A 23,964-nucleotide genomic window follows, 5' to 3' on the forward strand; every position below is an offset into this window, starting at 1 on the left:
GAAAGCAGAAGCCACATTTCCTTCTAGCAACGGGCATTATTTACATAATGTATAGAAATGTTATTAAAAATTATTTTTGTAATTATTGTCTGAGATAAGTCAGTGCAGTTCTGTATTCTTTTGTGGCATTACTGAACAAAAAGAATATAGTTACTTTTAGCATTTAAACATGGTGTCTTCTTTGACCCGAATGCTGCAACCTTAAGCATATGTCCATTTGTACTGAAAAATGCCTGACCTTTTTTAACATTCAAGTAAAACACTCTATTGATACAAGGATTAGCCAAATTAGAAAAATCCAGTGGACTTTTAATGAGTACTGATTTTTTTTTTTTTTTAAAAGTCAGAAACTCCACACAAATAACCTAAGATAGAGGTGACCAACACAACAGCCACAGATTCCAACTTAACGGCATAGTGCCAGTCAAGCTGCTGCACGATTGACATGGGACTAAAAATCTGCCTACTGCAATCATCGTAAGTTCTCTGATGTTTTACAGCAGCTGACCATTGGTGATTGATTACTTTTGGGTAAGAGAAAGTGGCTGATGTCCAGCAACTAGTCAACATAACTGCTATATGAAGACCTCTGCCCAGGAAGAAATAGTCACTACAGGTCATCTGCTGCACAGTAACATGACTGTAGGAAGGCTGGGGAAAAGTTAGACTTCATGTCCTAACTTTTATTTTCCACATCCTCCATGACAGCATACTTACCCAACTCTCTTGCCCAGTCTTGTATCTCTTTACACGCTGGTTAGGAAAGGAGGCCAGGAAGAAGTCTTGTGAACTACTCCTGCCTCTCAGTTGCACTTAGCATGTGATGGGATCAGCCAAATTTCAGTGCTGAGCATCTGGCAGGTAGCAGAGACATTGCTGCTACTCTAGGCCCTCTGCCTGCAGGAGAAGTTCAGTTGTACGTGTCTAACCTGGAGTCAGGTAGTGGCTGAGAAGTGCCAGTCGTTGTAGGACAAGATTTCTTAAACGACAGGTTACTTACAAAACAGTGCGTATCCATCTTCGGAGATCTACTGTGCAAAGACACAAAATTCACACTAGTGCCACCTGCTGCTCTACACTGTCTGCTGCAGCTCAACTACCTAAAATTTAAATCTTGAAAATTAATTACCATTTGACAAATGCACCAAATTGTAGCAATAAAATCTAACTGTGCGCTTCTCTTCCAGTATTCTTCCTTAAACTCTCTCCAAGACTTACTCTTCACAGTAAGTGAAGAGTATACTGTAGTATATTTGCACAAAATATGCTTGCGTATGCACACATGGAGGGAAGAAAGGTGGCTGATGTCTTGAAGGCTATTAACGTGAACTGGAACTAGCCAACACAGAAAAAGATTATGTATTTTGCATTATGCCATTCATTCAAGTGAAAATAAAAGGTAAGAGGCAGCTTTTTTTTTTTTTTTTTTTTTTTTTTTTAAGGAAAGAACTTCAAAAGTTCAGGTATTTTTAAAGTTTCCAGACTTACACAAATGGTGACATTCTTACATTTACAGGTACACCTAAAGTTGCTATTGAATTTACAGCTAGTATTCTCCTGCCTATAAACGTACGGATCCATACCCTGGGTCTCTTCAATGCCTATATTGATCAATTTGGGTATTTTTTATAAAAGTTGATAGTTCTTGTTAACTCAAGACTGACTGTTGAAATGCTATGCAACTTTAATTCATGATATGAACAAATTTACAATGACATGTATATTCAGACAATTAAAAAACCTTACTGCTTATATTGTTTGACAGTTAAAGGTGACATGTTTAATACTTGCAGTATTTGCTAGTGGTCTTAATTTGTAAAAAGAGTTTAATAGAACAGATGCCATTATAGCTCAACCAATAATCAAGAGTTATTGCAAAGAGGAGAAAAATCACTTGAAAATATGACTTAACACATACCAAGCATTTATGAAAAGGTAAACATATTCCCAAGCAGAATGATTCATTGAAAGATAGCTTTTCTGTCTTGGAGATAGACTTTATACAAAAGATAAAACAAAGTAGCAAACAAGTTCTTCTGAGCCTATACATACAATATATATTGTATCCTGACATTTACTTATATTTACTACTTGGAGCTCAATTTTCAGGTGTAGCTCATCATCATGTTTTTGATAACTGTTATAACTAGGATAAATGAGTTCTAAAGAAACTAATGCAGAATTAAAAATTTAATTGATCTTCCCATACCCATTCCTTGTAAGAATATATGTTTCAAGACATACTGAATTAAAAAAAAAAAAAAAAGGCAGCAGCAATTTCAGAAAATTAAAACCTACTTCTGAAACGGGTGGTTAAATTGTAGGATCAACTTATTACACTAAATAAAGTAAAATATTAGTATGTCTATAATCTGTATAGTAGACTACTTTTTGATTCTTAACAGTGTTAGAAGAAAACACTGAAACTGAGTCAATTTTTCTTCTCCCAGGATCCAAATTTTTTACATTTCCAACGGAATTATTTTACAGTGAGAATAAAAACCTATTACTAGTGTCTAAGTTATATCAACATGAACTATGCTTAAAGTGTTTTTCCTGGCCTGTGTAAACTTGCTTTACAAGCCACATTCTAGATTATTATATATTAAGATTATCTGTGCAAAAAGCCTGTGGGCAACACAACCTTGTTTTAGTAATGTTGGTGTTTATCACTGTGTCAATGTGATTCTTCTATTGAGGAGTACAGTCTAAACAAACCCCCAAGTTTTATAGAAATAGTTATATGAAATCTCCAGTACTCATATCAAATTTAACTTGGTTTTAAAATTTTAACGACATTCTAAAAAATTATTTTAATACTCTAGTCGCTAGTAATGTAAGGGGTCTCAGTCACACATCAATAGGTAAGGGCAGTATCAGGTCTCAGGAGTTCTTTCACTTTTCACTACTTAGGTTCATATCATGGCACTGTTCTCTTCGAACAGTATTATTCCCACATGGATCACATCACTGGATAGCTCTCAAGGTCACAACATTTTAAATATTATCACTGCACTACCCAGAAACTGATAATATCCTGCAGTGGTAGATAGAGCCCATGTTCCTTCCATTCCCCTTTTTATTGGTTCCAGTTTGCTCAGGCTCAAACTCTTCTTTGCCTTTGTAAAGGAAAAAGTATGTATGAAGGAGTTTCACATACTAGCCATTTAGATTCTTGAATATGGATGCTACATATTGCATACTCCTTTACTTTATCCTCCACTTGGAGGTCATCAATGTCTCATGCCAGAGTAACCTCACAGTAATTATAACAACTAGTTACTAGCAACAAGACAAGAATAAAGAAGTGGAGTGGTATGTGATTGCTGCCAGTTGTAAGGGTCTGTATGCTTCATCTGAGGCACAAATGCTCTGATGGCCTATGAAACAAGAAGCCAGTCTCACCAGAAGTTGGCAAGTAAAAGAAAGTAATAATAGTGAATAATTCTCCCTACGCAAACCCTATGATAGTCACACTATGTTACTTTCTTTCTTGGTGAAGCAGGTAAACAGCAGTAACCTCAGTTACCTTAGACATTTGCTTATTTCTCTCCAGGTAAATTCTAATGCTGCCAAAATCTGTGCATTTCTTTTCCTCCCCAACATATTAAAAAGGAAACTGGTCAGAGACATTTCACAATGGCTGGTTGAAAGGTTTCCTGTAAAATAAGAAACTGCTTTTTAAGTTGATTTTTAATTTGCTGTTGTTGAAATTTGATACTAAGTCTGTTTTTCGAGTAATTGGATCCTCTCACTTCAGGTACAGAATGGAGATCTAGACAAACGTAACTAAGCTTTTGCCCAGTTTTCCGGAAATCAAACCTGAGAGAGTAAGTCTCAGTTTAAGATATTCTGCTATTCTGTTTTCAACCAGTTCTATTATTGTTTCTCAACCTTATAAAATAAATACAATAAAATGCTCCAAAACTAAAGAGTGAGGAACAAGCTGCTGAAAAAAATCCAAGGTTTTAACAACTGTTTATTAAACGGACAAACAACAAAAAATACTGTTACTCCATTAAGCAGTTTTTCTTACATTAACCCCATATTTGAGTTAGCATGGGCTATTCCTTATAGATGAGTGTTTTTGAAAGACTTGGGCAACATTTTTCACTCTAGTTTGTGAACACCTGTCTTCTGCTGAGTTTCTAAAAGGCTTCAGAAAGAGTAAGCAAGAAACTGAAGTCTACATGTCAGCAGAATTGATTTGCTATATAAGGATCCACAACTTCATTGCAAACTTGTCTGAGGCCTGAAAAATCCAAAAGATTGTTACTGTAAGGTTTAATCTCTTTTTAAAGTAGCTATCAAACATTATCTAATAAGTTACTTTAAGAATCTAATTAAATATTAACCTTCTCTTTATTTAAAGTTAGCAACATTGCAGCTAATGTTTACCTTCACCTGACTGTAGGAATGCTTTTACAGTTTCACAGAAATGGCAATTTGGCTGTGCAAAGTAATACAGAAGGTTTTGGGAGATAGTTGTTTCTTAACAGACTGAGTAAAACTTCATGTGACTGGCTATATATTTACTATTAATGCCTCTGTTACTTCAGCAGTGGAGCTGAAGTAACTCTGTCTACACTTATCAGTGCCTAAGGCAAACTCCCTATTTGCAAACTTCAGATGGTCAATGAAGACACAATATTAATACTTTAATTCCAGACTTAAACCTTTGCTTCCAAAGAAGATGCAGTAATTTTATGGTGTCTTTATTAAGCTTAAATTTGTGTGCCAGGCTAATTACTTTGCTAAAGAATTCATCTACTGAAATGTGAGATAGATAAGAATTTCTTGATTTTTATTATTCAACAAGGAAACATGGTTACCCTTATGTTTTCCACAATGCCTGAGAATCCTTTCCACTTTTCTACACATTAAACATTCTTGGCATCATAATCCCTGATATTAACTTGTCTTATAGATATTCTATTTGATTTGTAAAGGTCACTGTCTTTTTAGCATTTAAACACTGCTATAAGTCAGCTTTTTACTTACATTTAGGTCTTTTATTAATCTAATTTTATTTTAACTAAGAAAAAAAGTCAAAAAAGTGATTGCTGTAGTTAATTATAATGAAAGAATATTTCATTGGTGAGAATTAAAGTCATACAACTAAGGTATAAATAGGTCTGCTCCCTACTGATTTTGATGAAAGTTATAAATCAAGGTAATTCTGAGTCTAATGGGGGTATAAAACCAAAGTCTAATGTTAACCAAAGTCTAATGTTCCCCAAAGAAAACTTGAACCAAAAAAATCTGCTGAAAATACAAGAACAATCCTGTAATTTTAATCTAACACAGAAGACCAGCCTGGTATAGTAAACTTGTGTATTAGAAAAAACACATTTCAATAAAGCAGTATTGTTAGCACCACCCTAACTTACACTAAATTACAGACTGAAAAACAGCACCTTCTTTCCAAAGCTTGAAGGAAGGTCTCTCTCGTGATAAACTAAAACAGATACAGTATCTTGTAAACAACAAACGTTGAATCAAATATACACTGGTGGATAAAACTATTTCAGGATTTCAGGAATTTCTCCAGAATGCAGCATATTCAAGTAAAACAAACACCTAAACACATTTTTGCCCATACTTGACAAACCAAACTCCTTAGTATGAAGTTTACACAACTATTTCACTTATTTCAAAGACACTTCACAGCCTGATTACACGTGTCTGCTGAAAATACTCCTTGAGGAAGAAAGATTTGCAGCTGATGAACTAAAAATGTTTATTAGCTGAGGAAGCTGCTAACTTGAATATTGGTTGAAATGCCAGCTCTCTAAGTGAGCAGATAGTATTAACATGTTGCATCCAATTGGTAAAATGTTTCCGTATGAGAAAGCTGACATGCTTTGAACAAGCTTTATTCTTCCCTTGCAATTTAAAGTTGAGAAAAGCTCTGATCATAAAAGCAGAATTTTTTCAAAGTATCTATTTAGGATCACAATCTGTGTCCAAGAGCATAGCTCTGAAAATGTTATCTGAAGTACATACTTAAGAAATTCACTTACCAGAAATCAATTTAACATTGGCATAACAATTTTTTTTTCCCTACCAAAGGCAAAATCTTTGCAACAAAGATAAAATTTAAAGTCTTCCCAGCCAAAACACCATTTAAACATCGTACACAAAATTAATACAAATACACCTTCAGCAATTATCAGGCACTTTCTGAACTACAGCTCAAACGGGATATTGTGAATACGAGTTGGTGAAACTATAGGATCTCCCTTTTGAGTGTTTGCATGATCAGGCTTTTAAATGTTGTTATTTTGTTGTCCACATAAGTCTGAAGTAAGTTCTAGTACTACAGTACCAGAATTTAAAAAAAAAAGAGTAATTTATAGTCAACCAGTGTTATGCCACTGTAAGTTTTCAAATGAGTTTTGTAAAATCCTACTATAGAGTCCAGGGCCCTTTTTTAGAAACAGATCTAAAACCTCTCTAAAATGGCAATCTAAACTTTCTGCTCCATCACAAGCTGTTGTAAGTGGGCTCACAGAAACTAAAAAGCAAGACGCTCCCCTCCAAATTGTTGAATGATGTAACTGAAGACTAGAAATGGCATTCAGATATTTTTTCAACAGTAAGTATGACTCTATGATTAGTAAAAACACACAGTGGAATTCTTGTCCGGACTTACGTTATCGCAAACTGTATGGCATGAATTCTACTGGCAAGTGTTGCATCACATGGTCAAGGAGTAGTCAGCTCACAATTTGCATGTGTAATTTACATGTTTCCACATGCAATTAAAAAAAAATAAGTCTGAGCTTTTAGTAAGGTTTTGCAGGAGAGATCACAAAATATCCATTGGCTAACATCAAGTGACTTGGTGCTTTCAGTTCAGTTCTTCAGTACAGCGGTGTCCAAATCATAAACTCAAATTTTGAAGGATTTCCATGTAATCAGCATATTGTCTAAGACCTTTTACCATCCAGTTCCTGATAAGCAGATATTTAAATAATATCCTAAATAACAAGTATAACAAGGGTAGTGAGAGACAGCTCCGTCTTCCTTTTACAGTAACTGTGAACAGACATTACTTCCCAGTTTCAACAGATGGCTGAACATGCGCCCCACCCCCCTTTTCTTTTAAACAAGTTACTCGCAGACTTTTAAACTACCACCAAGACCGATAGCTTTACGCATAGGTACATATAGGCCAGGCAGGACAAGCCGGAGCAGACACTTTTAGTGCCAGTGGATCTCGCTGTGGTGGAACAGCTGCGCCTGCCTTCAGCCTCTGTCCTCGTGATGAGAAACCGGCTCAACGTCCCTCCTCCGCCCCCTCGCCTCGAGGGGTGGACACAGGACAAGGACAGCCCCACACATCTGGAGAAGAGACCTATCTCATCTTCTGGTGCCAGCCAGCAGACAAACTGCCGACGGCAGGGTCTGTAAGGCACGGATGTGAAGGAGAAGGGACTCCCGTGCTTTGGGCAAAGGGCTGGTATTTGAGGGCGGCGTATGTCGGACCGCCCGCGCCCTGCCGAGGCAGAGAGGGATATCCGCCTGCGTCCACAGACGGCCGGCCGGGGTGGGAGCGGGCCCACCAGGGAGGCGCCGGCCTGAGAAGGACGAGAAGGGGCGTGCGGCCGGCGTCGCCCCGCTCTCGGCCTCTTACCACGTACCATCTCGATGATCTTGGTCTTCCGACCCGTCTTCTTCTTCATGGTGAAGATGTACTGGGCCAGCACCACCCCGGCGACCAGGGCGCACACGCTGGCGCTGGCCACCGCTCCCATCTTCGCCACGGCGGTCCTGTCCATGGTAGCTCCCCGGGGCAAGCCAAGGCGCCGAGAGCCGCTGCGGGGAAGCAGGACCGCCCCCTCGTCGCTGAAGGAGGGGCGGGGATGGCGAAGTGTGTGCGTTCTCCTCAGCGCCGGCCCGAGCCGGGTCCACACCGGCGGCCAGACCCGGCAAGTCGGCAACGACGGCGCCGCGCACCGCCCGCCGCCCGCCCCCGCCGCACGCGCCCCGCCGCCTCGGCTGCGGCTCGGGCTCCCCGCGAGACGTCACGTGCGCGTGGCCTGCAGGCGGCACCACGCGTGAGGAAAAGGGGGGGAGGAAGGGGGACGGGTGGTGGAGCAGGGCGCCGCAGAGGACGGCCTCGAAGGCGAGAGGCTTCTGCGAGGGCTTTGGAAAAGAAAAGCACCAGCCTCAGGAAACACAAAGGAATGCCTCTCTTCCCGGCCCCCCCCCCCCCCGAAAGAAATGAGAGAGCCCAACGGTCCGTCACGCCCCTTCCCAAACTACATTTCCCAGTGCCGGCGCGAAGCGCAGCCCTCCCTGCTGGGCCGGGCGGGGCGGGGGCGGGGCTGGGCTGGTACTTAAGGCGCGGTGAGAAGAACAGTGGAGATGGCGGCGGCAAGGGGGAGGGAGCTGTAATGGTGCCGGTCTGCGTCTCTCGCTTCGCTTCGCTTCGGGCGGCTGAGCCTGAGCGAGGAGCTCCCGTGAGGAAGGGGGACTGCCGCCCCGGAGCAAGTCGGACCGCACCGCGCCCGGGGAGGTGCCGTCTTCCACCCAGGTAACCCCCTGCTGGTCTCTGTCTCTCTTCTCCCAATCCGGTGTGTGTGCGCGTGTGTGTGTGTCTGGACGCGGCTCCTGAGGTGTAGGGCTCGGGTGGAGGTGCTGTGGGTGCTGCACAGCGGCTCTGCGAGGGGGTGTGGTGAGGGCTGTGCTGTCGCCAGCCTGCACTCGGCTGCAGCGGGTTGCCTGGCTGGCATGACAACGGTAACCGCCTAAGGTGAAAAAATAAATGTTTTTATTTGCTAGCTATTGTTTCCTTTAAGGAGGGAAGGCGCGGGCTTGCAGGCTGCGTTTGCTCCGAAGGAAAACAAGGGGTGAGCCCATCATTTTTCCTTCTTTCCGGAAAGAACCGCCGGAGCTGGTGCTGCCTGGTTGCCCCTCACCTCCCCTGCGGGCTGTGTGGGGTCTACTGTGTTCAGGTTTGTCCCACTCGTGGCAGAGCATAGGCATGGAGCTGTGAGTTTTGAACTAGGGTAATGTTATTGTCAAGCTGCCTACAAAAGGATTAGTCTCCTCTCCCCCTCCCCCCCTTCCTAAAATAACAGCAGGTAGGGAGCAGAAAAGCTGATTTGTGCCCTCTCTGACTCCGTTCTTTAGTTGTGTCACTAGGGCATCTTCAAGGCGATTACTTGGTGGAGGTTTGAGGTCTGTTTATGTCTTCATTTACTTTTCTAAAAATAAGTTCTCTTGCAGAAGACTTACATCAGAATCTTTTTTTCCTGATATGCCTTGGTAAGAGAGAAAACCTCAGTTCTGTGACTTTGAAAACTTATATTACTTTCTTAATGCTTGTTACAGAAGACTTTTAACAATTTTTAAAAAGCTGTTATATTTTGCTTGTTCTTCATATAACTAGCAGTGTCTATCACAACTAATTTGCAAACTAATGGCAAGAAGTTTCCTAAGGTTGTTTTATAAACTACATAACCATAAACCCAAGATACCTGAAAAAATCCCCACTTATTCATCTCACACTGGAGCAATGTGAAGCTAGGAGATGTAATATACTTAATGAAAGTTGTTGCTAATGAAGAAAAAGTTGTTTGTAGAAACATTTGTGTATATATTAGTATACACTTTAACAATGATTTGTTTCCTTTTCAGTGAAGAAGAATGTCGTTGTTTAAAGCTAGAGACTGGTGGTCCACCATACTTGGAGAAAAGGAAGAATTTGACCAAGGCTGTCTTTGTGTTGCTGATGTTGATAATAGTGGCAGTGGACAAGGTAAATTCAGAATGTCATGGTTGCTGGCTTTTAAGCTATACAGCTGCAAGTTTAATTGGCAAATGCATGCTGAAAGGTTGTTAGCCAGTCTGGTTGGCTAGGTATTTTAAAGTCTGCTATCTTTTATGTGTCCCTGTAGGCTTAAGACAAATTCAATGCTATTTGTCTTTGTATATTTGTAGGTTTCTAAACATCTAAATTCTCCCTTGTGTTCAATAGTAGTTTTTCTCATGCCTTATTCGTCAATGGTAGATATCTTTAAAATACAATATTTTGTTAGTCATGGGAGCAAACACATGTTGTAAGTAGTTTAAAAAAACTTAAGGAAAAAAAGGAAGGTGAGAGCTAAGAATTTAGAAAAACAGACAACCTTTTCTGCCTGGAAAATAAGGATCCATTGAAATAAGTGACTCTGAATAAACTCTTCTTTTCTGTGTAGTCATTAATAATTTGGAATGATCTTTGCTGTCAGGGAGTGTTCTTGTATGTATGTTTTTTAAAAAATATTTGGGATCTTTCTCTGATACACTCATGCTCATCTTAGAGCTTTGTTTTTGCTCAGAGGTACTTGAGTTTGATTTCACCATTGCCATATACTTTAAAAATTATTTTTATTTTAGTTTGTCCCTTTTTTCAGGAGCATTTATACAAAGTTGAGCTGTTACTGGTTTGGTGTACAACCTTTTTCAGTAGAAATTCATAGAATCATGGAATCACTTGGGTTGGAAAAGACCTTTAAGATCAAGTCCAGCTACAAACCTAACACTGCCAAGTCCACTACTAAACCATGTCCCTAAGTGCCACATCTACATGACTTTTAAATACCTCCAGGACTGGTGACTCAACCGCTTCCTTGGGCAGCCTGTTCCAATGCTTGACAACCCTTGCAGTGAAGAAATTTTTCCTAATATCCAATCTAAACCTCCTCTAGTGCAACTTGAGGCTATTTCTTCTTGTCCTATTGCTTGTTACTTGGGATAAGACCGACACCCACCTTGCTACAACCTCCTTTCAAGTGGTTGTAGAGAGTGATAAGGTCTCCCCTCAGCCTCCTTTTCTTCAGGCTAAACAACCCCAGTTCCCTTGGCCACTCCTCGTAAGAATTGTGCTCTAGACCCTTCATTAGCTTCATTGCCCCTTTCTTGGAAGTGATGCAGCACCTCAGTGTCTCTTTTGTAGTGAGGGGCCCAAAACTGAACACTGTATTTGAGGTGCAGCCTCACCAGGGCCGAGTACAGGGGGATGATCACTGCCCTAGTCCTGCTGGCCACACTGTTTCTGATACAAGCCAGGATGCTATTGGCCTTCTTGGCCATCTGGGTGCATTGCTGGCTCATATTCAGCTGGCTGTTGACCAACACCCTCAGGTCCTTTTCCACTGGGCAGCTTTCCAGCCATTCTTCCCCAAGCCTGTGGTGTTGCATGGGGTTGTTGTGACCCAAGTGTGGGACCCAGCACTCAGCCTTGTTGAACCTCATACAGTTGGCCTCAGCCCATTGATCCAGCCTGTCCAGATCCCTCTGTAGAGCCTTCCTTCCCTCAAGCAGATCAACACTCTCACCCAACTTGGTGTTGTCTGCAAACTTACTGAGGGTGCACTCGATCCCCTTGTCCAGATGACTGATAAAGATATTAAACAGAACTGGCCCCAATACTGAGCCCTGAGGAACACCACTTGTGACTTGCTGCCAGCTGGATTTAACTGCATTCACCACTGCTCTTTGGGCCTGGCTGTGCAGCCAGTTTTTAACTAAGCAAAGAGTGTGCCCATCCAAGCCATGAGCAGCCAGTTTCTCTAGGAGAATGCTGTGGGAAATGGTGTCAAAGGCTTTACTGAAGTCCAGATAAACAACATCCACAGCCTTTCCCTCATCCACTAAGCAGGTCACCTTGTCATAGAAGGAGATCAGGTTAGTCAAGCAGGACCTGCCTTTCATAAAGCCATGGTGACTGAGCCTGATCACCTGGTTGTTCTGTACGTGCCATGTGATGGCATGCAAGATGATCTGCTCCATAACCTTCCATAACCAAGGTCAGACTGACAGGCCTGTAGTTGCCCAGATCTTCCTTCTGGCCCTTCTTGTAGATGGGTGTCACATCTGCTAACCTCCAGTCAATTGGGACCTCCCCAGTTAGCCAGGACTGCTGATAAATGATGGAAAGTTGCTTGGTGAGCACTTCTGCCAGCTCCCTCAGTACCCTTGGGTGGATCCTATCTGGCCCCATAGACTTGTGTGTGTCTAAGTGGTGTAGCGGGTTGCTAATGATTTCCCCTCAGATTATGGGGGCTTCATTCTGCTCCTCGTTTCTGTCTTCCAGCTCAGGGAGCTGGGTACCCTGAGAACAACTGGTCTTTAACTACTAAAGACTGAGGCAAAGATGGCATTAAGTACCTTAGCCTTTTCCGCATCCTTTGTCACTATGTTTCCTCCCATGTCCAATAAAGGATGGAGATTCTCCTTAGCCCTCCTTTTGTTGCTGATGTATTTATGGAAACGTTTTTCATTGTCTTTTATGGCAGTAGCCAGATTAAGTTCTAGTTGGGCTTTGGCCCTTCTAAATTTCTCCCTGCATAACCTCATGACATCCTTGTAGTCCTCCTGAGTTTCCTGCCCCTTCTTCCAAAGGTCATAAACTCTCTTTTCTTTTTTCCTGAGTCCCAGCCAAAGCTCTCTGTTCAGCCAGGCTGGTCATCTTCCCTGCTGGCTCGTCTTTTGGCACATGGGGACGGCCTGCACCTGTGCCTTTAAGATTTCCTTCTTGAAGAATGTCCAGCCTTCTTGGACTCCTTTGCCTTTCAGGACTGCCTCCCGAGGGACTCTGTCAACCAGGCCCCTAAACAGGACAAATTCTGCCCTTTAGAAGTCCAGGGTAGCAGTTCTGCTAACTCTGCTCTTCTCCAAGAATCGAAAACACTATCATTTCATGATTGCTATGCCCAAGACAGCCTCCAACCATCACATCACCCGTAAGTCCTTCCCTGTTCACAAACAACAGGTCCAGTGGTGCGCCTTGCCTGGTTGGCTCCCTCACCAGCTGTGTGAGGAAGTTATCTTCCACACACTCCCAGCAGACATCTGGTAAGCTGAAGCCCCCCATGAGAACAAGGGCTAGCAATCGTGAGACTTCTCCCAGCTGCTTATAGAATATCTCATCTATCTCTTCATCCGGGTTGGGTGGTCTATGACAGACTTCCACCCTGATATCTGCCTTGTTGGCCTTTCCCCTGATTCTTGCCCATAAACACTTGACCCTTTCATCACCATCATCAAGCTCTAGATAATCAAAACACTCCCTAACATACAGGGCTACCCCACCACCTCTCCTTCCTTGCCTATCCCTTCTGAAGAGTTTATAGCCATCCATTGCAGCACTCCAGTTGTGTGAGTCATCTCACCATGTTTCCGTGATGGCAGCTGTATTACAGTTTTCCTGCTGCACAATAGCTTCCAGGTCCTCCTGTTTGTTGCTCATGTTGCATGCATGCATTGGCCACCTTTTTTGGGGGAGAAGTCCTAGTTCCTATGTGACTGTTCTCAGGTGCTTCCATGGTTTCTAACATGTTTTAACCCTTGCGTCTTTGCCGCCACATGGATCTCTATCCCCTACCTCCACTGAGACAGCAGACCAAAGGACCTTGCTAGCACACTGTCCCCTCAAACATTGGAGACGTGTCCCCAGGCTTATCTCTAGCGAGCCTAGTTTTATCTCTTCCCCCCTTCACATCTACTTTAAAGCTCTTTCAGTGAGCCCTGCTAACTCCTGTGCAAAGATCCTTTTCCCCCTTTGGGACAAGTGTAGCCCATCTGTTGCCTGCAGACTTGGTGTTGTGTAGACTGACCTGTGATCAGAAACCCCGAAACTCTGCCAGAGTTCTGAATAGTCTTTTCCTAGTGGAAAAAAATGCAACTGATATAAAAGCATGACTTAAACAGTTTCGTGGGAGTGGTAGTCTGCTGTTTTATTTACTTTCTCAACATTATATTTTCTCTTTGTTTTTAGACTAGGCTCTTTTTCTTCCGGAGTTCAGGACCAAAAGTGAATCAGCTAGTTGCAATTGCCTAACCACAGGTCAAAATGTCCTCATTTAAGTATTTTTAAGGAATTAATAACTAAAATGGATTTAGTTTACTGCTGATGGAATACTTGTTACTCAACTGAGGATAAGATGAGAGTGGGGACGGCAGTCAGTATTCGCTGAATGACGGACTTGGGTGTGGAAGTTTTTTTGTGACTGAAGAAGAGAGGAAGCAAGCAGCTGTTCTGAGCTTTTGATGTGGGGTCCTGTGGAACTATGCCAAGCCTTTAGAGCCTTGTGGACTTTGTTTAGGAATACTTGTACATTGTCCTGACTTGTGGACAAGTTTTATTGGTTTTGATTTTGATCTGCATTGATACGAGGACCTACATCTAGAGGAAATAAGTACTGGCAACCAACTCTAGTTGTCGGTAGTTATCATGGGAGGCACCTTGTTGGGATTTTTTCATTAATAATTTTTTGTTATTCACTAACAACCAAATAACTACTTGCTTAAAATACTGATTCCAAAATAAGTCTGATGTAACTATTGCATTCCCCTTTGAGGTAATGGATCTGTCTCAAGAGTAGGTGACCTCAAGGCCTAGCTTTGTTGACCTAATGTAGCAATTACCTGGCTTCAGCTTGCATTTGGATAAATGTCATCAGTCCCAATGTTAAAATTTCACACTTCTGTTGGTGTGATATGTGTATGCACAAATTCCAGATGTAGAAGCTGAAAGTTTGAACTACTCGTCAAAACCAGAACGGGACTTTTTAAGAAGTGTGAACATAGTCTAAAATGATGGAATAGTAACAATGGTCAGTGCCACCACCTTGATAATTGCCATATTGAACCCTTTACTGACAGGTTTTCATGGATTTACAAAAGAGCTAATTGCTACTCTTAACCTAGAAGACACAGCATAATCAACATTAACTGAATGATGTAAATATTCTCTCTTTTTAGAGTATTCTTTGAAGCACTTCTGCAGCAAATTTAATTCCACATGAGCTGTAGTATTCTGTAGTCTCCTTTAGTGGGCGATTTTTTTTTTTTTTTTTTTTTAGATAAAATTATTGTGGCCAGTTATATGGGATATCTCCGAATCTTTAATCCACAACCTGTGAAACCTGGAGATGGAGTACAACCTGAAGACTTGCTCTTGGAAGTGCAGTTACGAGAACCAATATTGCAGGTGGAAGTGGGAAAATTTGTTTCGTAAGTCAACGACAGTCTGTGTTGCTGTTTATTTAAGGCTTATATGTGATTTTCTTTCTTTGTTTTGGGGGGTGGGTTTTCAATTTCCAGATGGACAACTATTAAGCACATCTATGAATGCTGTAGTATGCATTGATCTGCTTCTTGAAACTTCTTGATATGAGAGAGTTTTTACTTAATGTGTATGTGGAGGAAAATCTTCCAGATACTTGTACAATTTATTTAAAGTATGTAGAACAGGAAAAACCTCGTATTGAAAGTTAGTACAGGTTTTTCTCTCATTTTTAAAATAAAGTTCATGCTGCAGTATTAGAAGTTAATTTCAAAATTAAAATGAATCCTTTAAGAACTAATATCTAAAATTAAGTTCTCCTAAGTAGATTCTCTTACAGCCAATTAAATATATGCTCTTAGAGAATTCATTAACCATGTACTAACCATGGGAAAGATGTGTGCTCTGAGATCAAAGGCTCCACACCTGAAAGTAATTTCAACATGTTACTTGAATTTTATCCTGTATGCATTGTACTTGGAATTTATCTGAAAACAGTGCTTTTTTTAACCTTCTTTACAGTGGTACTGAAGGACTTCATCTGGCTGTGTTGCATTGCCGAAAACTCTGTGTATATGCTGTTTCAGGTTAGTTTACAGATACAAGCTTTCCAGTGATTTTAAGTGTATTTTAAAGTTTGGATTAGGTTAGTACTAAACTTGGTAATGCTAAACTTGGTATATACAGTGTTTGCTCATCATCCCTGAAGAGCTGTAGTCATGTTCTCTAACTCAAACTCATGTATGAAAAGGAAATATTAGTAATTAGGCCTGGATTTTTCCTGATGATTAACAGAGATTTGCTGATCTGCTCGGGGCTTGAGATGCTGTCATGTGTGTGATGGTCTGTGATTGGTAGTGCTTGTGAACAACTCGTTCTCATTGCAGTTTTAGGAGTGGATGGTACTGTTCAGGGTGCTAATGAACAAATGGTTGTTTAATGACAACTTACTTGGCTCTTTAAAAATGAAACAATTACAATTATTTCTGAACTCAAAAATCCAGATAGTTTCTTAGAAAGCCAGAACATGGGTAACATAGCCCAAGAGAAGACAGAAGGTTAATACAAGTAAAAAGGTGAAACTACTATGTTTCTTCTTAAATCCTCTTTCTTCAACTGCCTTTGTCTGGAAATTCCAAATGCTGTGTTCTCTGTATATGTAAAGAGGCAAGTCACAAAATATGTATTCTGTGCATTGAATTCTAATATATGCATAAAGCAAAGCACAGATTTAAGAGATCTATTGATTGTACACCCATCTTCAAAATTCAGTAGACAACTATACATTGTTCATTTTCTCTGTGTAGGGACAGCTGTGGCTCCTTTCATTATAAGAGCATGGTTTTCTTGTAGGAGCAGCTTGCTTCCTATTCACAGCCTAGGCAGATAGGTAACAAATACGTGCTCACTTTCCAGATTCTCTTTGTCTTCTAGTTATCTTATCTGGAGACACATGTAAAACTGGTCTTTGTTGAGGGATGGTACTTTGAGATGTACTGCAGTTTTCATACTTTCCCTTCTCTGTAATAGTGCTATGTCTTAGGATTGTAGTCTACCAGTACAATTTCTATTAAAAAAATTTATTTTAAAATTTGTGTTAATGGCATACAATACGTCAGTCTAGAATTCCTGTCTAGTTATAGTTTGCTGTTTGGTCTACATGGCTTAAGCATTTAAGTAAGTACAAAAATAAAGTTTTACAATTCTTTAATAGACTTTTCATACTAATTTGTAAGCATTCATGTTGTAATGGTAATTTCTGTCATCTGAACAGGTACTTTTGAACAAGCTCCTTTGAGAAATAATGATTATTATTTCTTTATGCTTCCATGGCAAATTACACTTTCATGAAGTGGGATCTTAACTTGCTTTATAAATTTTGCCATATCTGTTACTCATAATAAAATAACTATGTTGCTTCTCCTCAACAAATGAAAGCATCCTTCAGGGCTGACTAAAGTATGGCCTGGATATTGTATTACAGTCAGTATACACAGACTGACTACTTTCTAACTTGTTTTTCGTCTGGTGTTGCTACTTAGCTAGTTACTTATCTAGCCAGGATTTTTTTCTTCATGTCTGTTCCACTCCCTGCCCTGATGTGGGCCTGCTTTAGGGGTAATTTCTTAAAAGCTATATTGGGTTTTAGTTGGAGAAATTGCCTAAAAGGTTAGCATAAGCTACAAATCTTTCGCAGCATGTTGTTTAAGATAGTGTCAGAATAATCTTTGTATACTTAAAGCTGTGGTAGGATTTAGCTTAGATAACATTCACTCGAGACACCTTTTTCCCTGCTGATGTGACTGTTCTCAAAGGTTTTTTTTTTTGCTTGCTAGTATTAGTCCTTAAGGGTTACTCTGCATGATGAAGAACTTCGTTTTCTTCATGGGGTGCAGGAAAGACTTGGTTATCAAAAGGGGAGCTTTAACTTCAGTTTCTTTAGAAAGATTTTTTTAATAACTGCTAGTTCCCTGAAAGAGTCAGGAAATTAAAGTTCATGCAGACTTTTTCAGAGAATGTGATGTGTATCATAAAATTATTTTTGTTGCCATATGTTTGTTTCTTATCTTTGCATTGTTGATAACTGCACTGAATTTCAGACAGAGCAAAGGCAAGTGATAAATGTGCCCTAAGCATAGCTTTGTCAAATTATAGCTAATGACAAGCTACAGCTTGATTTGAGGCAAAGACTATTACAGCTGAGACTGGCTGTTGTATATGGTATATTCACTGAATAACTACAGAATTGTAAGAATTCCCCTTTGAGCAGGCTTTTTTCTGATCTTAGAGTTGTGCCTAACATGAAGAAAAATACATTTAAGTAACAAAATCTCAGCCTCCCATTAAGTCTTTATACCATATTTAATATAATGAGACCTTATTTCTGGTTCTGGCCTTTAGGAATTTTGTAGCTTGGTGATTTTTTTAAAGAAAGCAGCAGTGTGAGCCTTCATACCTCAGAGTCACTAGGAGTAAGTTATAGTTTTTTCAGGTTGTTTGAACTGGTACTCCTTTACTTCTTCCACATTGCGTGGATCAAAGATGTAAATATAAACCCTTTGTTTTTTGTAGGAACTCTGGGAAATGTGGAACATGGGAACCAGTATCAGATTAAACTGATGTATGAGCACAATCTTCAGCGAACAGCTTGTAATATGACTTATGGTCCATTTGGTGGTGTAAAAGGTAAACTCCTTGTTGCATATTCTTTATTATTAGTTGTTTAACTGTGAACAAGTGAGGTTTAACTTGGATTTTGAAAGGCAACATGATGCTGCTGCCTAGAGGAAACCATCTTTCTATAAATGATAGTATCTTTTATCTGATGCATATAGAAAATAACTGAAGTTAAAATGAGGCAAAAAATATTAAATGCAGAATAGTTATTTCTTCACATCTTGAACTGGATATGAATTTACAAGGATAATATTGATTTAAAAAACATTACAGAAACCCTGGCTTTTCCCTTGTAAAATACTTTAACATGTAAAATAATTGTTTTCTATGTTTTAATTCTGTTTTACTTTTCTGCAACTTGCTTATCCTGGACAAAGAAAATAGTTAACATCTTCATTCTCTGAACCTAAAATATGAAGTGTCTTTGAAGATATGTAATGGAGACTTTTTAAAAAAAAAATCAACTTTGATTGGAAAAACATAACAGTGGAAAATAGTATTTATGGTGTGTTTGTAGTTTTGAATAAGTTTAATAGTTATCAGTCTTTTTTGAACTTGTGACACAATTATGCATGTTTTTGTGTTCTAATCTGGAAGTATTTAGGTTTGCTCTACATGACAGCTCTTTCTCTTCAGAAGTAAAGTTTGCCCAACGATTTTGGGGGCTAGTAGTCATCTACTCAAGTAGTATCCCTAAACTGTTGGCAGAGTGATATCACTTTACCAAGGCAGAAAGTCTTCTGAGTCAATATGGCAAATATATGCAGACAATCCCTCAGTTCTGTGTCTATAATATTCTCCAATGCCTTACCCTAAACGCAAGCTTGTCCCTGGGCTTAAATTCAGCTAATCAAAATTCATACTGATTGAAGAGATTTTCACCTACTAATTTTGCACAACCACCTTGGGAAAGACAGTCAGCTCATGTGGGTGAGAAGGTATCTATGCTATGAGTATCTTAACGAGTGAATGTACAGGGCATGGGCATATTCCTCTTAACAGCAGAAAGACAATACAGTGTTTCCTAAATCTGAGAAGAGGGAGTAGTGTGCTTCTTGACATACTGTAGTGGAATTGCAGTAACAGATGTAGTGAGGCAACAGTAAACTAAGAGATTTGAGTGTCTGGAGTGGTTCAGGAAGAATAAAACAAATACCCGTGTACCACCATGCAGTTCTGCAGAATAAACTCTCTGGATTTTTGACATGCATGTTTGTTTACTATGGAGATCTGAGAAGTCTGACCACCAGCTCAATCTTGATGCCAGACCCGTGTCTTATATACCTTATCATGAGCTGTGGCATATGCAAGTGATGTAATGAAGAAAATGTCTTTGCAAGCTAGGGAGACAGAAGGTAATGTTTACCTCAGAACCTACTCAGCCAGCCAAATACTTCCCAACACATAGGATGGTTAAAATGAGGGCCAATCCTGAAAAAGCAGCAAGAACAGCAGAGGGAACTTTGGTAAGTTCTGCAGGCTTTTCTTGTTTTCTAGTAGCACTTCTGTCCCAGCATGTCAAGCTCCTTTCCTTTTCCTTTCATCTTCCCCATGTTCCAGTTTGCATTAGTGTCTTTATTGGAAGACACTGTGGAAAAAGAATGACCTCAAGTCTTGAGGTGGCAAAAATGTTAATAAACAAGGAAGGCAGAGATTTGTGTTATGTAATAAATAATACATGTTCATATCATAAGATGAAGAAGCTTTCTATTTAAGACCTCATTATAGTGAATGTTCAGGTACCTGATAGCAGGCTGCTAAAGCGTATATTGAAGCATCAGAGAAATAGGCAAAATGGACACTGGAGAAAGATTGGGGAAATGAAAGAATGTTCTTTTTTGTAGATTTCCTGGACTGAATGTCCTTTTTATGTGGCTTTCCTGGACTGTCTGATTAGATTTCTTGTCAAGGATATGCTTTTAATCTTGCCCGTAGCCTTTTGCAGTGAATCTATTTCAGATTTTTTAAGTATCATTTTTAATACTCTGTTCTCTCCTTGAGGCTTATGAATGACAGTATTGTGGTTTTATTTCCATCTTGCAAGACCAGCCAGAGTGAACCCGAAAGGAGGCCTATCAAGCATTGTTAATATTACTAAACAGATGCCTGTCCTGGTCTGGCCTGCCATACTATCTGTGTGTGTCTTTGGCAGATATTCTGTGCTGCAATTGAGAACCAACCAGTCTGTAAATAAATAATTTATTTTTTTTTTTTACTGTCTGCCTTCCGTAGGCTTCTCTGGAATTCTTGCAGTCTCTCTTGCCTTCAGTAGAGTGGTGGTGGTCACAGTGCTGTAAGCGTGCAGCGCTGAACTTGCTTTGCTAACAGTCTGACCTCTACACCACACTCTAGAAGCGGACTAACAAAACATGGGGAGTGGTTTTGTATTTACTGCCTTCTGCTACTGCTGTGACTAATATGTGTCTTACTGCTATACTGAAGTATCCTTGAAACAATGTGAAGGTGAAAGAGGCACTTTAGAGGTCATGTTTACAGAGCTACTGAAGCAGACACAGGAGAATGTCAGTTGAACAGGAGGAAAGCATGCGTATGTGGAAAGCATGCTGTGGGCGTGTTGGGGAGGAATGTGAATGTCAGTCCCCCCAGGAATGTAATCTTTCATCTGAGGAAGCGAAGAATGCTGTAGGAGTTGACACAGAGCACTTCATCTATGAAGTTGCTCAGTCTTGTTCAGATTTCTCTTACTGAAGATTATGCTTTTTTCTTTTTATGGAGGTCTTAGTCCTGTACCTTCAGTGGTAAAGAAACTTACTCTACCCAGCCATACCAGTTAACATTGGCAAAAGAAAAATAGGATTGAGTTTGTGTACACTAGTTTGTACTGGTTTCCTCTAATGCATTCTTGAGGGTTTTCTGTCCTTTCTTGGGACGAACAGTTACTTGGGTTATAGTTAACTTTCTGTTTCTTTTTTGTTGGACTGCTTCCAAACAGTTGCCTGTCAATTTCTTCGGTACTGCCAAAAATGATCAGTTCACTACTGCTTGCTCTTTCCTCGGATAAAATACTTGCCTCTTGGCATTCAGATTTCTCTTGTAATCATTCATAATGTGATTTCTACCCATGTGCAGATGCAGTCTGTGCTGTCTGGTGGGCCACTACAGCTGTGACTTTAACTGAGATGCCAAGTGCTTTGTTAGTATCTTGATGCTGTAACGTTGCATAGCCAATTTTGAAAATTGGGATGTAAAGCCAGCACATAGTTTCCATTTCCCATCCTATGTCTCCTTTGGCCTCTGTGGTGGCCTCTGTGCATTCCTTTGGGAAAAGTTTCAATTTCCTTTGGAAGAGGAAGGTTGAACAGTGAAGAAGTTGGCTAAGGGTTACTGCTGCCCACTGCTTTAGAGAGAACCCTGTGGGGAAAGAGCTTGAGCATGCTCTCTTGTCCTCAAGAGCCTTCCACAGTATGGGATGGGGCAGGTAGGGTTGCAAGAGATGCGTAAAACAGGCTGGAACAGAAGTCTGAGGCTGGGTGACTGCTGCTAAAATTGGGGGACAGTTCCATAAGAAGGGAGCAAGGAATGCATAAAGGTGCAGAAGTTGCGTTCTGTTTCAGTTCAGCAGTTCTTTAACTATCTGAGTTGCTGAAAATCCTGCAGTTACCTTTAGATGCTTACAGGGGCTGAAGAGGCAGAGATTTGTTCAGACCAAGCTTTCAGTTTTCATAATATCAAAGTTTGGTTTAGATTGTATTGGAGTAGAATCTGATTCTCTAATTTACAAAGCAGCTGAGTGGCTTTAGGATGCCTGTCTTTAAGGAGAAACTGCCTGAAATTTTTCTCTTGAGTATTGGTTGACTGAGTCCTATCGGAGATTTTCAGAAATTAAGCAGAACAGGTCTTAGAAGCAAAAGCTCTACTACTATTTTATGTTTTGGTTTGGTTATGAAGCTCCACTAAGCTTCCTTCAGCTGTTTGTAGTTAAATGTGTGCTTATATAAACCTCTCCCCGTGCCTACTCTCTGCAGCTTTGTTAGGGAGGAGGATTTCTCACAGCTTCTATTACTGTGGTAGCTGGGGAAGAATGTCTCTGCAGTTGTTTGACATGTTCGAAATACAGAAACACACACCATTAGATGTGTATCACATTCTCAGTCAGCTTCCTCCAATGTAAGTTTTTGCTCTGTCCCTGCTAGTTTGTGGCAATCTTCAACCCTTGTTATGTTATAATTTGGTCTGTTAAACTGCACATGTGTTTAGCTGAAATGTGATAGAGATGTAAAACATACCAAGTACAACTGTCATCTCTCAACTGGTGATTCTTTTTTGTCTCTTGTATTAAGAATAAAGGTATTATAGATTTCTCTGAGGAGGGAATTGTGATATAAACAGACCTATTTTGTAGTTGCTAGCAGCTTCATTCTTGCTCATGTCTTTAGATTAATGATTTGATGCTATGAGCAACTTTCACATGTGGAAGAATTGACATAGATGTTCTCATAACAGGAACAGATGAAGAAAATCAACGGACCCATTTATTTAGTCTCATCATAGAAGGCTGAAATCTAAATTAAACGATTAAAGCTATGGAATAAAAAAGCCAAGACTGAGAAGTCCAGTGACTTGCATGGATTGACAGTGCATTTGTCTTTAAAATAGCAGAGTGTGAATTGTGGCTGTCACCACTAGATGGTCCTCTCATTACAGTTATTGGTTATTAGGCAGCATCTCTAAAGCTGCATTTATACTTGAACTGATTCTACAGGTGTATTTACTGTGAGACTTAATGAAGTATTGTCCTGCTTTCAGCTGGGATAGAGTTAACTGTCTTCCTAGTAGCTGGTACAGTGCTATGTTTTGAGTTCAGTATGAGAAGAATGTTGATAACACTGATGTTTTCGGTTGTTGCTAAGTAGTATTTAGACTAAAGTCAAGGATTTTTCAGCTTCTCATGCCCAGCAAGTGAGAAAGCTGGAGAGGCACAAGAAGTTGGCACAGGACACAGCCAGGGCACCTGACCCAAACTGGCCAACAGGGTATTCCATACCATGGGACGTCCCATTTAGTATAGGAACTGGGAAGTGGGGGCGGGGAATCGCCGCTCGGGGACTAGCTGGGTGTCGATCGGTGGGTGGTGAGCAATTGCTCTGTGCATCATTTGTACATTCCAATCCTTTTATTACTACTGTTGTCATTTTATTAGTGTTATCATTATCATTATTAGTTTCTTCTTTTCTGTTCTATTAAACTGTTCTTATCTCAACCCATGAGTTTTACTTCTTTTCCCGATTTTCTCCCTCATCCCACTGGATGGGGGGGAGTGAGCGAGTGGCTGCGTGGTGCTTAGTTGCTGGCTGGGGTTAAACCACGACAAGTATAGAAACCACAAAAGCACTTTCTGAAAACCTGTATAGCTAGAAGTGTTTTATTGATTAAAATAAAATGTATTCTGTTGGTTGTAGAACTTTAGCAAAAAAGCAAAATGAACTTGACTCTTACTTTCAGCAAACCTGTTAAGGGGCCAGGGATGAGGGAAATAACAAGGCAATCCCTTATATGTTTAGGTAGAATGCCAAACAAAGCTAATGGAAATGTTTAAAAAAAGTAAATGGAAAAAACCTACAAAGATGAAAATATAAATCAAGCACAGTGTAGGCAGAGCTAGTTGTGACTTACAACTTTAAAAATTTGTGGCAAAGGGAAGGATTGTAATACAGAACTTTGCGTTTCTTTGCTCCTTTAACTTTACATTTGTTCCTTGCTGTCTC

At 40.3% G+C, this 23,964-nt stretch overlaps 2 protein-coding genes across 7 annotated transcripts in view; one reads left to right on the forward strand and one right to left on the reverse strand.

The window, feature by feature from the left end:
* Positions 1–8,018, reverse strand: part of NT5C3A (5'-nucleotidase, cytosolic IIIA) — a 29,311-nt gene extending 21,293 nt beyond the window's left edge. The window contains exon 1 of one of the 4 annotated variants that reach the window (XM_069809211.1): positions 7,673–8,018. In XM_069809211.1, the coding sequence (XP_069665312.1) occupies positions 7,673–7,784 (112 nt within the window). In that variant the 5' untranslated portion in view covers positions 7,785–8,018. Of the gene's footprint in view, positions 1–7,646 lie in introns of all 4 variants that reach the window. The other 3 variants (XM_069809164.1, XM_069809170.1, XM_069809185.1) reach the window with 3 other exon arrangements.
* Positions 8,019–8,330: 312 nt separating this feature from the next.
* Positions 8,331–23,964, forward strand: part of BBS9 (Bardet-Biedl syndrome 9) — a 334,638-nt gene continuing 319,004 nt past the window's right edge. For 2 of the 3 annotated variants that reach the window (XM_069809142.1, XM_069809153.1), the window contains exons 1-5: positions 8,331–8,542; positions 9,649–9,769; positions 14,859–15,009; positions 15,584–15,648; positions 18,134–18,247. In XM_069809142.1, coding sequence (XP_069665243.1) covers positions 9,658–9,769; positions 14,859–15,009; positions 15,584–15,648; positions 18,134–18,247 — 442 coding nt within the window. In that variant the 5' untranslated portion in view covers positions 8,331–8,542; positions 9,649–9,657. The remainder of the gene's footprint in view (positions 8,543–9,648; positions 9,770–14,858; positions 15,010–15,583; positions 15,649–18,133; positions 18,248–23,964) is intronic. The other variant, XM_069809140.1, reaches the window with a different exon arrangement.

Source organism: Haliaeetus albicilla, chromosome 2 (assembly GCF_947461875.1).
Source record: "Haliaeetus albicilla chromosome 2, bHalAlb1.1, whole genome shotgun sequence".
Taxonomy (NCBI): Eukaryota; Metazoa; Chordata; class Aves; order Accipitriformes; family Accipitridae; genus Haliaeetus; species Haliaeetus albicilla.